Source organism: Oncorhynchus mykiss, chromosome 12 (assembly GCF_013265735.2).
Source record: "Oncorhynchus mykiss isolate Arlee chromosome 12, USDA_OmykA_1.1, whole genome shotgun sequence".
NCBI classification, from domain to species: domain Eukaryota; kingdom Metazoa; phylum Chordata; class Actinopteri; order Salmoniformes; family Salmonidae; genus Oncorhynchus; species Oncorhynchus mykiss.
This window is the reverse complement of record NC_048576.1, coordinates 76081925-76095709: the sequence shown is the minus strand read 5'-3', so window position 1 is coordinate 76095709 and position 13785 is coordinate 76081925. Positions and strand designations below refer to the sequence as shown.

The 13785-nt window shown below is 41.2% G+C and overlaps 2 protein-coding genes and 1 long non-coding RNA gene across 3 annotated transcripts; 1 reads left to right on the top strand and 2 right to left on the bottom strand.

Moving 5' to 3' along the window:
• The first annotated feature begins 1050 nt into the window (after window positions 1–1050).
• LOC110538338 (protein FAM234B) lies at window positions 1051–9769 on the top strand. The gene is made up of 13 exons (XM_021625093.2): window positions 1051–1190; window positions 2271–2810; window positions 3217–3339; window positions 3595–3846; window positions 4003–4118; window positions 4307–4466; window positions 4567–4705; window positions 4784–4984; window positions 5414–5495; window positions 5596–5760; window positions 7761–7881; window positions 7988–8217; window positions 8336–9769. Exons 1-12 carry the CDS (start codon window positions 1154–1156, stop codon window positions 8215–8217), a joined length of 2166 nt encoding a protein of 721 aa, XP_021480768.1. The 5' UTR covers window positions 1051–1153; the 3' UTR covers window positions 8336–9769.
• On the bottom strand, window positions 2726–5602 carry LOC110538340. Its single transcript, XR_002475734.2, has 3 exons — window positions 5390–5602; window positions 3183–3321; window positions 2726–2761 (listed from the first exon to the last, which is right to left on the bottom strand). It is a non-coding gene; the product is annotated as an uncharacterized LOC110538340 (long non-coding RNA).
• Window positions 9770–11010: 1241 nt separating the features above from the next.
• Window positions 11011–13633, bottom strand: ndua6 (NADH dehydrogenase 1 alpha subcomplex subunit 6). The gene is given in 3 exon segments (NM_001160588.2): window positions 11011–11722; window positions 11974–12089; window positions 13470–13633. Coding segments are annotated over 3 exon segments (387 nt in total). The 5' UTR covers window positions 13609–13633; the 3' UTR covers window positions 11011–11590.
• Window positions 13634–13785: the final 152 nt, after the last annotated feature.

Sequence of the window (13785 nt, the reverse complement as noted above, 5' to 3'; positions counted from 1 at the left end):
TGGCTGAAATAGCCAATTCCAATCATTTGAAGGGGTGTCCACATACTTTTGTATATATAGTGTATGCGTTGTGATAATTGCGTTGTTTGTTCTTTAACTTGTAAGTTCATATGCATTGTGCTGGGATGTATGGCTAAGGCAGAGACAATAAGAAGACACAGTGGCAGAATAAATTCAACCACTCCTTTGTTTCATCACAAAACCGGAGAGTAATCTCTGTCCTGTAAAGTCCACAAAGCATATTGCACGTAGCAATCAGTTTCATGACCTACAGCATGGTGAAGAAAGTAATGTTTCCGACATTTTCGGACAACTAAACAACTATTGATTTAGTAACACGGAGAGTTACTGCAAGTCGCAATGAAAACAGGAGCTGCCTCCACTATTTCAGCACCATTTCAACTTCGACGTTTCAACACCATCAAATCACCTATGCTTAGTCTAATACAGGGACAACTAAAATATAGCAAAAACAATTTAGTCCAATCAATGTAAGTTAAATATGATGTGGCTGTCCATGGTTCTGATTTGTATGTGTGTTTGTGCGTTCATGCAAGAAGAAAAAAACATGTTGACTCACCTAAACTGGCTTCCCTTGACACCTTTTTGGAGTTTATCTCAGCGCTGATTGGCTATTATTTTATTAGATTTTTTTTATCAAGGGAGACAAAATGCTCGCTCGCTGGCTTCCCTTGCATTCAATACTACGGGCGGTAGAAATGTCATACCCTTTATGACCAGACCGCATGAGATAGGTGGCCTACACATACAGATAAAGAGGGGCGCTGTTTTGCTCTCTCGGATACTTTCTCCGGTGAGATATGTTCAGCCTCTTGCGCATTGAAAGAAAATTATGAAAACACAGAGACGGAAAATACGTACATTTCTTTATTAGTAAATTTTTATGGGGGAAGCCTGGCTTCCCTTGGCATCAATGAACACACCCAACTGCTAAATAGCATCTACTGATTTAGCCTCTTCCTCTCTGCGACTGTGTTTGGTAATTAAAAACGTTGTATCCCAGAATGCACTCGCTACAGTCCCGAAACGTCCACACAGTGTGGCACACACACACACACACACACAACAGTTCTTTGGCGCCTCCGTCGGATGAGAGGATAAATTCTGTAGCACAGCGCCGTTACAATTTGCAATGGCTGCAGCTTTGTCCCGTGCCCTCAAATTGCCTGGTAAGAGACGCGTTGCAATTATTTGTGAAATAGATATGATTGATTAGGTGAAAAGGATGTTGTGTAGTCTTTGTACCAGTCGTGTCTCATTGTTGTTTTGGTGTCATTCTGTTAGCTCATGTGAGCTAGCTAGAACACCCAGCCAGCTAGCCACAGTAATGTTGATTGCAATAACACAAAATAATGTTTTTATCTGTTTAATGACACTCCAGAATTGAGAGGGGAAAATCGACACTTATTTTCAATGTTTGATATTTCGTTTCTTTTCAAGCTTTAATAGAAAAACATTGCATCATTCACAATCCTGTGCCGCACTAGCTAGCTACTGTACAGTACAGTAGGGTGCCACATCGAAGTCGCTTGATTGCTCAGTGCTCACTGTCATAATACTGTTATAACATATTTTGCTACTTGCTTAAATCTCGTGTTCAACAAATAACTACATATAAGGCCATGTAATTGGGGTCCTTCATTTAACTTGGCAATTATTGTCATGCCAAACAATGAGCAATAGAGTCGGCAAGGGTACAACAGATCTGGGACCAGGGTAGGACATAATTCATTTGGTGTTAAAATAAACAATATTTGAGTAACTTCCCGGGCCTTTTGGGATGCCTATCGTTCTATCAGGCACCACCATGCTCTATCAGATCATTCTAGTTTTCACCTGGGCTTTGTTTCCAGAACAGATCTGTAGACCCCTGTCCTGCAGTCAAATGACCAAATCGAGCTCTAGTGGCCTCAAGGGTGGAATGTTATTAATATTTGTCAGAATATCATAATTAATAAACATTATCCAGTGTTTCTATGTCATATGGTTTTGTTATATTTCAGTCTTCTGTGATGTATATAAAGTGTAATATTGGGATGCAAACTCAAAATGTAACACATTTCAACTCTATATCTGACACGGTACAGGTGTCTTCATTTTTTTAAGCCCATAACCATGTGTGTGAAGTGTATACTTTTGTTTCAACGTAGATTTGTTTAAGACTACCAAGAAACTACTCTGTAACCCTGATTTAGCCCCCTGCAGTAAAAGGTTAACCGTGTGTGTCTTTGTGTGTATGTCCCTCACAGGGAAGAAGGGCTCGGAGCTTGGAGAGTATGACCCCCTCACTCAGGCCGACAGTGAGGACGAGAGCGAGGAGGACGACCTGGTCCTCAACTATCCTCGCAATGGCCTGGGGAGGGGCAACTGCATGGGTACAGGTACCTCAGAGCTGAGAGGGAGCAGAACAGGGAGGCTCGTAGGGGATGAAGATGAGGCAGAGGAGGACGATGATGAGTGGAGAGAACGGCTCCCGGGAAAAAAGAGGCAGGAGAGAGAGGAGAAGGGCATGCAGTACTGGAGCCAGAGGGAGACAAACAGGGATGAGGGAGTAGAGGATGGAGGGGGGCTTGGGGCCTCTGGTGGCCCTGGATTGGGTGTCAGTGCCAGTGCTGACCCGGACGGGAAGAAGGCTAAGGTGAGGGGAGCCATCCGGGCAGCGTTTTTCCTGGTGCCTCTGGTCTGTGCCATGCTGGTGGTGCTGCTGTGTGCCTTTCTGGTGCCTTGTCAGCATGGGGAACTGGACAAACGGCCACAGTGGGAGAAAGAGCTGGGTGATCATGTGGGAGGTGAGTGAGGAGTCTAATGTATAAACAATACACATGAAACAGACTACAGTTTACCCGTATGTTGCTGGTTGCTGATACCAATACACCTCTCCCTCACAGCAGAGAAAGAGAAAACTACAGGTCAGGTCCAACTGGTCAGACTCTGAGTACACTAGTGCTTTAGATTAAGATAAGCACACAGTCAACATTACAATAAAGTCAACTGTATGAGAAAGCAGTTGAGAACACAAAACTCAGATTTAGCTGACTGTCTTTGTCAGGGGGTGGATATTACACAGTCTGGATTACTATGATTACACATTACTGTGATTATTATAATAGCATGTTAGCAAAGCAACAGCAGGTCTAGTTTAGTAAATAGTAGTTACAAACCGTTCCTGTCTGTAACAGTGGTTTTCTTCTTCAGGTGTTACCCCACCTCCTCTTGCACTGTGGGATGTTGACAATGACTCAGTTGAGGATGTGCTAATAGGAGTCACTCAAAAGAGCAACAATACCCATCTCTCCAGTTCTGCGGGGAACAACAAAGGTATCTATGGAAACAGCAAGGGACATTGTCATAGTAACGAAAAGGATATTTTCAACCCTCATTTTTAGGCGTTATTCTCTCTCAAGCTTACCTCCTCACTGTACACCATAAAAATCTACCAGTGATTATGTAATATTAATCTCCATATCTAATCCTGCTAGCCCCAGTAAACTGCTGAGAACACACAATTTGCCACACGTAATAAACCCCACCCACCTTTACCCCCTTCTCTTTCTCCCTCTCGGTCTCTCCCAGAGTACAGTGTGGTGGCCCTATCTGCATTCAGTGGTGAGGTGCTTTGGAGGAGGGCCCTCAGGGAACCTGTGGAGTCCATCCAGTGTGGGCTGCAGTACGAAGCCCACCCATCACCACTGCCAGCAGGGGGCGCTGCCCTCAGAGCCCTCCCCAACAGCGCCATTCCCCTATCTGCCCAGAGAGACAGAGCTAGCGGCCCCGTGTGTCTGCTCATCGAGTCTGCACACCTCACTGCTGTCAACGGCACCACAGGTCAGACAACAACCACAGAAATGCATGGCTTTTAATGGTTCAGTTTCACAGCTACAAGCATGAACATTTTAGCAGTTGTGTAGATGTATTAATAATGTGTTGAAGTTAATAGTTTAATGTTCAGTAAGGAGTAACCTATTGTATTTTCCTCCTCAGGGAAGAAGCTGTGGTCGGTAGCACCAGGGGAGATCCAGTCCCAGGCAGTTTCCCTGCCAGATCTCCAAGGTGACTCTGTTCCTGACTTGCTGATTGCCACTTTACCTGCTGACCAGGTATGACAATATCTGGCTTGGTACCTATACATATTTATTGCTGTAATAAGACAATTGTTACTATATAAATCATATTATTATTACAATATAGACCATACTCCCAAATCTTCAGAGTCACTGTGTTAACAACACTCATTTTCCAGTCAGTCTAGAATGCTCCCATCAAACTGTCTCAAACTTATTTTCAGGTGTCTGACCTCTCACTGCTCCTGCTGTCTGGCCTGACTGGAGCTATGCTTGGACATCCTGTGACCTTTAACCTCACAACCTTTAATGTCTCTGGAAAGCTGATTGGTCCCCTGTTTCATGAGACACAGCTGGGGGCATATTACATTCTATTTGGACTAGGTAAGGGATTCATTTTATATCAAGCACAGTGACTTTGAACAATCTGTTTCTTATTTGAAATGACTAAATGTCTGATAATGTATCTGCTATATTAACTCAGGCACTGTAGAGGCTGTATCCCTGGGAAATATTTACACTCGGGCTACTGGAAAAACACCAATATCCCCTGGTCTAAGACTGAAGGAACCTGGCTGGGAGAAGCGTAGGAAAACCAACTCCTCCCTCATACACATCTCCAGGTAAGGCTAAGAAAGTGCTCGGTTACACAATTACAATAGAGTGCCTGTTTGAACGACTGTTTGACTTTCTCTGTCCAGTGGAACTGAGCAAGTGGAGTTCTTGGTCCCCCTAGTGGCTGGCTTGTGTAACAACCACAACAGCCTGGACTCCATCTCCAACCTCAACTCCAGCCGCAGTGACTGGGTGCTGGTGTGTGGCAAGCTCTCCAGCAAGCTCTCTGTGCTGAGAGAGAAGGACGCACACACCGAGTGGACTCTTACCTCCTCAGCCATACACAGGTAGGAAATATGGTCACCATGATAAATGGAGAAGTTTATCATTAGGGTGTTTATGACTAAGCATAAAAGGGATAGCTTCAAGTTTTGTCACGTGCACAAGTGCAGTGAAGTGCATTTCTTGCCAGCTCTTTTCCCAACAATACAGATATCAATATCTTAAACTATAAAGTAATACCCTATAATAGTGGTTTTGAAACCTCTCCTCGGGGACCCCCAGAAGTTTCACAATTTAGTTGTAGCCCTGAACTAGCTCAAGTACTTGACCTAATCAAGGGCTTGGTAATTAGCTGACAAGTTGAATGGGGTGTGCTAGCTCTAGATTAGTTCAAATATATGGAACGACTGGAGATCCCGAAGGAGAGGTTTGAAAACCCCTGCCCTATAAAGTTATAGAGCTAAAATAACCTGAATCATTTATTATTGTCTCAGTCGTCCAGCACCAGGCCAATTCAACGATGATGGAATCCCAGATCTCCTCATACAGAAGTCTGGGGCCCCTAGAATGAGAAAAGTATTATCTCTTCTACAAACACTTACACCTATAGCTATTATACTTCTCAGACAGTTGTACATATTTACAAAGATGACCATCCATCTCTCTGTAATCTCAGGTTCAGGTGGTTGATGGAGCCAGTGGGCGTAGTCTGTGGGAGACAGAGTTTATTTGTCCACGCCTTGACCTGGAAGGTACCTCAATCATGACATCTGGTCAATCAGCTTTCCTTTTCTGGGCCGGTGACCCTGTCAGACCACCAAAGAACCTCACCAAGACAACTGTGAGTCCCTTGTTGAATCCTGACAAGGAGCAGGAATACATTTTCTATGAGAGAACGTGTTATGTTTGTTCATCCTTCAGTAGTATAGGCACAAGGGTTGGGGTCAATTCCAATTTAATTTGAAATTGCCATTAAATATTTGAATTCACTCATGAAGTGGAGAATTTATGTTGAATTCAATTCAAATTTCAACAATCGTCAAGTTATGGAATTAGACTGTTTGAACTATTTGAATTGGAATTAGACTGTTTGAACTGTTTGAATTGGAATTAGACTGTTTAAACTATTGGAATTGGAATTAGACTGTTTGAACTATTGGAATTGGAATTAGACTGTTTGAACTGTTTGAATTGGAATTAGACTGTTTAAACTGTTTGAATTGGAATTAGACTGTTTAAACTATTGGAATTGGAATTAGACTGTTTGAACTGTTTGAATTGGAATTAGACTGTTTGAACTGTTTGAATTGGAATTAGACTGTTTAAACTATTGGAATTGGAATTAGACTGTTTGAACTATTGGAATTGGAATTAGACTGTTTGAACTATTTGAATTGGAATTAGACTGTTTGAACTGTTTGAATTGGAATTAGACTGTTTGAACTGTTTGAATTGGAATTAGACTGTTTTTAAACTATTGGAATTGGAATTAGACTGTTTAAACTATTGGAATTGGAATTAGACTGTTTGAACTATTGGAATTAGAATTAGACTGTTTGAACTATTAGAATTAGAATTAGACTGTTTGAACTGTTTGAATTGGAATTAGACTGTTTGAACTGTTTGAATTGGAATTAGACTGTTTAAACTATTGGAATTGGAATTAGACTGTTTGAACTATTGGAATTGGAATTAGACTGTTTGAACTATTGGAATTGGAATTAGACTGTTTGAACTATTGGAATTAGAATTAGACTGTTTGAACTATTGGAATTAGAATTAGACTGTTTGAACTATTGGAATTGGAATTAGACTGTTTGAACTATTGGAATTAGAATTAGACTGTTTGAACTATTGGAATTAGAATTAGACTGTTTGAACTATTAGAATTAGACTGTTTGAACTATTGGAATTGGAATTAGACTGTTTGAACTATTGGAATTAGAATTAGACTGTTTGAACTATTAGAATTAGACTGTTTGAACTATTGGAATTAGAATTAGACTGTTTGAACTATTGGAATTGGAATTAGACTGTTTGAACTATTGGAATTAGAATTAGACTGTTTGAACTATTAGAATTAGACTGTTTGAACTATTGGAATTAGAATTAGACTGTTTGAACTATTAGAATTAGACTGTTTGAACTATTGGAATTGGAATTAGACTGTTTGAACTATTGGAATTGGAATTAGACTGTTTGAACTATTGGAATTGGAATTAGACTGTTTGAACTATTGGAATTGGAATTAGACTGTTTGAACTATTGGAATTGGAATTAGACTGTTTGAACTATTGGAATTGGAATTTAATATTTGTACATTTTCCAGTTAATGTAATTAATGCAGTTAGTATTGAAAAATGTACTGCAGGATTTGTTTAAAATCATTTAAAGTTGTATTTCAATATTTCCAGTATAGCTAAGCTGTATGATCAGCCTGAAAGCCTGAGGGAATTTAATTTCGGAATGTAATTTGTGGAATTGTTAGGGATAATATTCAATTGGGAATTCAATTCTTGGAATTTACCTAGCATTGGAATTGAAAGGAATTGAATTATCTCTGAATTCTAAGACTGACCGTAGTCATTTAGCAGACACTTTGGATAATTTACAAACATTTAATTTTAATTGAATTAGTGGAATTAACCAGAACCCTGCTGCCAGGATGTTAACAATAGTCAATGTTCAGGTTGGCAGTCGGAAGATAGAAAGTCCCTTTTGGTGTCTCCCGTAATTTGTGGAATTAACCCCAACCCGATAGGTAAAGGATTACATATTTGTGCCTATCGTACTATGAGGTTCAGTAGTTGAAATCTATTTTAAGTCTTGCTCTGTTAACAGGTAGCACCAGGGGCGGTTCAAGCCATGCCAGTTATCCGAAAGCTCTTCATGTTACATCCTGCATATCCCACAATCCTCCTGGAGCTCGCCAGCACCACAGACACCATTCTTACTGCTGCAGGTGATGCATGATGTGCTGTATTTATTATTTTATAATTGTGCATATGATTATGGCTGTTGTTAGTAGCACTGCTGATCAACTGTTTCTCCCCTTTTCTCTGTCTTAGTGAGTTACCAGGAGCCGCAGAAGGATGCCTCCTACATTACTGTGTCCTCCCGGCCTACCTCTGGCCTGGGGCCTGGGTCTCGGGTGGTGAAGAGTATGAGCCTCAGGGCAGCAATCACTGCTGGACAGATTGTGAGGCTGGGAGAGAGCAGCACCGCAGGGGTACCAGTCAGACCTGGAGTATTTGAGATAAACAAGTTCTTCAGGCGTCTCACCTTCAAAAACCATTAGGTAAAAAGGGGAGGGAACATAGCTAAGTATGTCCAGAATATGCTTTATATGACATGATGTTTGTGGTGTCTGTATAGTTTCGGGTTGACGAAACACACCATTTTGTTTTCCTGTGTAGAGAGGAGTTATCATTTGCTGGTTCTACATGATCCGAGGGAAACCACTGGCGGGACCAAACCTGTGGAAACACCAAGTGAAGGAGATTTATCTCAAGCTGTTTACATTTCCACTTTTGTCCAAAGTACGATTTTAATTTATATTATTACTCATCACACTTGCTGAAAAATATTTATTTTGCTGTATTTGTATTATATGTGTATATATTATGAGTTGACTTATTTATTTATGACTAGTCCTTTTTATTGAATATTGAATTTAATATATCAATGACTATTTACCTTGTTTGGGGTGAATGGAAATCAAAATATGTAAGTAAGTACATAGAAGAAACTTCTGGAGATCAAGCACAATGATTTGAATGGTAGGTGTGTAGGTGTAAGTTGTCCATTGCCCAATTGGCACCTCACTCGTTTAGTATATTTTTAATCTACAGAATAAGAGGCAATTACCCAGTTAATTCCTCCAAATACATTCATTCCCCTCTCATATCCACTTTTTCAATTAGGCAATTGAGGTCTGTGTTCAAGCAGAATTACCCAGTTATGTAAAGGGGGTCTGTACATATTCTGGCTGTAGGGTAGAGTGGGGTATGTTGAGCCATTTTTTACATTCAGCATCACTACATATCAAGGAAAATACAGTATTCGTTCCAACATTGATATCTACATATATTTCAGGATGTTTTGTATCCCTGAAAATAATCAGAATTCATGTAAACATTTAAGTTTTGAAAACAGCTCATTCAAAAAAAGTGGTTTCTTGGCACAGGGACAGGGTAGGTTGAGCTACCTTGGGTTAAGTGGGTGCTGGTAGGTCAAAGTTTAATTCATGGAATGGGGGTGTGGTATATTGTATATCTGAAATGTATGTCTACATTCAGATATAGATCACTATATTCAATATTATTAACCGTTCCATTTCTTGACCAGTTGTCAGGGACAGGGATGTTGTTTCGATGTGCCAATTCAAAGGCAAGTTCTCTGCATGAGGATACAAAGCCCATGAATGCAAAAAAGACTAATACTAATGGTGTACTAAGCCCATGAAACTGGTCTGCAAGATTCTTGATAGGTTTAGCATGCTCAGACTGTCATCGGTGAAGACCTTGTGTGCCTCTGCTACTTGGTCACATGATTAATGTTGTACGGTTTCTTAGAAACAAGGGGTGGCTAAACTAACCTTAAGGCTCAACTTACCCCACTCTCCACAACAGTATTTACTGATATGCTACTTACTGAAAGGTTTACATTTCTTTAATCAATAACTATTGTAGTGATGATACATTATTGCTGAGTGCCATGTATGGTAACTGCATTTTATTGCTATTGGTACTTGTAAATATTGCTGACATACTGGAAAACATTTACAGATTACATGAAGAAATAAATGTACTGCTGCAATTCTTAGTGTTTTGTACTACAGCTGTACTATGGATTCAGCTCCGTTTGCAATAAATTATCATAAAAACACTTAATTAATCATGAGAAATATTAGAGTAAAAGGAGGGCGCAGGCTCAGGGGCGGTGCTTGGGTGCATCCAAAATAATCTCTTTCTGCATCGCTGCGAGCGTCAAAGGCTTGGAAGATGGCCTCGGGCTTGGTTCGTCAGGCCAGACTGTTGGTGTTGAAAAACAGTCATGGACCAACATTTTCTGGGTTTTATGCTAATGCATTCGGAAAGGCACTCATTACCGAACAGTTGTGTACTCAGCACCAGGTGGTATTTTGCCAGAACCCAAGAAGGTGAGTGATGTCTGTTGAAAATATGAGCAGGTCATTTATGAAATGAGAGGCGGAGGGAGGAATTTAGTAAAGGTGCCTGAAAGGTATTTGTAATTAACGTTATATCTTATAACTTAATAGGAATGTTTAATCGCAGGTAAGATCTCGGTGAGCCTATACCTCTCCATTTCACTGGAAGTGTTATAAATACATGCCTGTTTAAATGTGTAAAGCATGCATCATGTAAATTATTTATGACATTAATTTTTTATTTTATCCTGATTGTCATTGTCTATAAAATCACACAGCATTGCAGGCTAACATAGATATGTTTTTGTGATGGAATTGTTGACAATTGTCCAGACTTCATTTGGCCTTTTCCGGATTGCTGTGGTTGTGATCCCCTTCCTGTATGTCGGAACTCTGATCAGCAATAACTTTGCTGTGCTCCTGGAAGAGCATGACATCTTCATCCCTGAGGATGATGACTGAAGGGTCTGTATGCTCCAACATATGACCTGGGTATGTTGTATGTATAATGATCAATAAAATCAACTTCAGACGATCTCTTAACATTTAAGCAATAAATATGACATTTGACCTCACGGAAGATGAGGCCTATTACTGTGTTCTCCCTCAACAAAGCGTAATGTGTCGCCTCTCAGACAATGGGAAGACGTGTGACAGCTGAAAAGACTTGAGGATCTCAAACTCAACAAAGCCTTTCTGGTGCTTCTCTCCCCATCCATTGTGATGTGTGCCTGCCTGGATACAGAGCTGTTTTAGAGAAGTGATAGGACTAATTCCTCCCTAGTTATAATACATGCACAGATAAGTCTTACAAAATAAAATAGATCAGTGTGCAGAAGGAAACCCTTGGATCAGTTGCTTTTGATTTAGCCAGTGATATCTTCTACATTGATGGAAATATTTGTTCTGCTTTCAATCATTCTGGGGATATTGATTTATTTGGGAAGGCCTTAATCAGGTGACAGGCCTGCATAGGTGTCCCTATTTATCTTGTTTCTGATATAGGTTATCAAGAACCCTTGGTGCTTTTTATTCCAACCTGTTGCATTTGTTTTTGAAGAACTGATCTAATAAAGTCAACCTATATGTAATGTCCGTCAGTGGCATGTCATTCATGACTATTTAAACTATTCAGAGGCTTATTGAATTGGAGTGGGTACAGGGTAAACACAGGGTCCATGACAACCATACTGATATTCCTTGGTCTCAGCATCCATCTTCTGAACTTAGTGATGATAAGGGCTAGTTTGCACAAACACTTCTGTATCACATGAAAGTACCTCTACTGTGGCAACGCAGAGGAATAGCTATGCAGTGCACAAGGAGAGCCTTCCAACTTCAAGTGGGAAGTAACTAACTGTCCCATGACTGTTTTCACAAAATGAAAACATTTGTACAATGAGGACTTAACAAGATTGGGTATCATGTGTATATTTACAGTTAAATAAGGGGAAGCCTCTGTTACACTGGACAAAACAGGGTGGAAAGTACAGGGAGCAGTTCAATTGTCATGTCCAACATAAAATCTGGACAGAAAGTCTGCAGGGCGTGGTACCTCCGTCTCATGGAAATAGCGCATAATGTGAGTCTTCTGCTTCCAGACATTGATGGTCTCCTGCAGCTCCATCTTACCCTATTGTAAACAAAAGTATGCAAAGGAAACATCACTCACTACACTTGATACGTGACCATTGAGCTTTGTAAATATTCCCGTCAAAGTTGTTTTCTTTGAACGATTTGGATGCGTCACATGTAAAATGATGTAGAGCATGACAGCCCAGTTATCTCGGTCTAACAGTATAACACTAACCCACCGTGCCACTAAGAAACTAGGCTAACTGCATGAGAGAACATTGACTGCTTGGGGGAGCCGAGTAGACTAACCTTAATGACAAGCATGTCAATCACACGGGGGTCATTGACGTGCTTGTTCCTGTCAAACATCTCCCTCACTTTGTCTGTTCCCTGGCGAGCTGTGATGTCCAGCTGGAAGGTAGTCACTGTGGGACAAAACATAAGACAAGATGTCGTCCTATAAAATTCCCACAACAAGCTCAAAGAAATATGTACATTAATGCATTTACTTATCACACTCCCTACTTTGCCTATCTGCAAATGTAGGAACATGCTGTCTTACACCAGCGCATCCCAAACATGCTCAATGGGTGATGTGTCTGGTGAGTATGTAGGCCATGGAAAAACTGGGACATTTTCAGCTTCCAGGAATTATGTACAGATCCTTGCGACATGGAGCAGTGCATTATCATGCAGAATCTTGAGGTGATGGCAGTGGATGAATGGCACGACAGTGGGCCACGGGATCTCATCAAGGTCCATTCAAATTGCCATGGATAAAATGCATGTGTTCCGTGTCCGTAACTTATGCCTGCCCACACCATAACCCCACCAAGAGGCACTCTGTTCACATTGGTGACATCAGCAAACTGCTCTCCCACACGACGCCATACACTCTGTCTGCCATCTGCCCGGTACAGTTAAAACTGGGATTGATCAGTGAAGAGCACACTTCTCCAGCATGCCAGTGGCCATCAAAGGTGAGCATTTGCCCACTGAAGTCGGTTACAACGCCAAACTCAAGACCCTGGTGAGGACGACAAGCACACAGATGAGCTTCCCTAAGACAGTTTCTGATAGAATTTCTGCACAAACTTCAGTTGTGCAAACCCAGTTTCCTCAGCTGTCCGGGTGGTTGGTCTCAGATCCTGCAGTTGAAGAAGCCCGGATGTGGAGGTCCTGGGCTGGTGTGGTTACACGTGGTCTGTGGTTGTGAGGCCGGTTGGACGTACAGCCAAATTCTCTAAAATAATATTTAAGGGGGCTTATGGTAGAGAAATAAACTCTGACAACAGCTCTGTAGTCAGCATGCCAATTGCACACTCCCTCAAAATTTGAGACATATGTGGCATTTTGTGACAAAACTGCACATTTTACAGTGGCCTTTTACTGTCCCCAACACAAGGTGAACCTGTGTAATGATCATGCTGTTTAATCACCTTCTTGACCTGGCAGGTGGATGGATTATCTTGGCAATGGAGAAATGCTCACTAACAGGGATGTAAACAAATGTGTGGAACATTTCTGGGATCTTTTATTTCAGTTCATGAAACATGGGACCAACACTTTACATGTTGCAATTTATATTTTTGTTCAGTGTGGACACATCACGTTAGCTAAGTGTGGCCATAGATTGAAAGTATATGTTAGCTCACTTAAATCGACAAGATATGTAGCCAATGAGCTAAATAAATGTGAAGCTAGAGTGCCTTACAGCTAGTTAACGTTAGCTAGCTGTCTTAGCACGACCTTGACGCTGGGATCCAGCTCGTGTGGATCTAATACAAAGGGAGAGCTGGTTTTACCTGTGTTTGGAACCTCTCTGTACCAGGCACGATACAGTTCGCGAACTCGGCGCTTGGCTTCATCCAGATCCCTGCTGAAAATCGGTTTGACAACTTTAGCAGCAACAGAGGCTGTCCGGGTCGCCGCACTGGACGCCATGTTTGTTTCTTTTATCTTCTTCTCTGGTTAACGTCGTTAATAATTCTGATTTGAAACACGTATTAGTGCTGCCACCTGGTGTAGAGGGGGCTCATGTGGGCTCACTATCTCAACCCCATCGAACACATTTGGGATGAATTGGAACACCGACTACGAGTCAGGACTAACCACCCAACA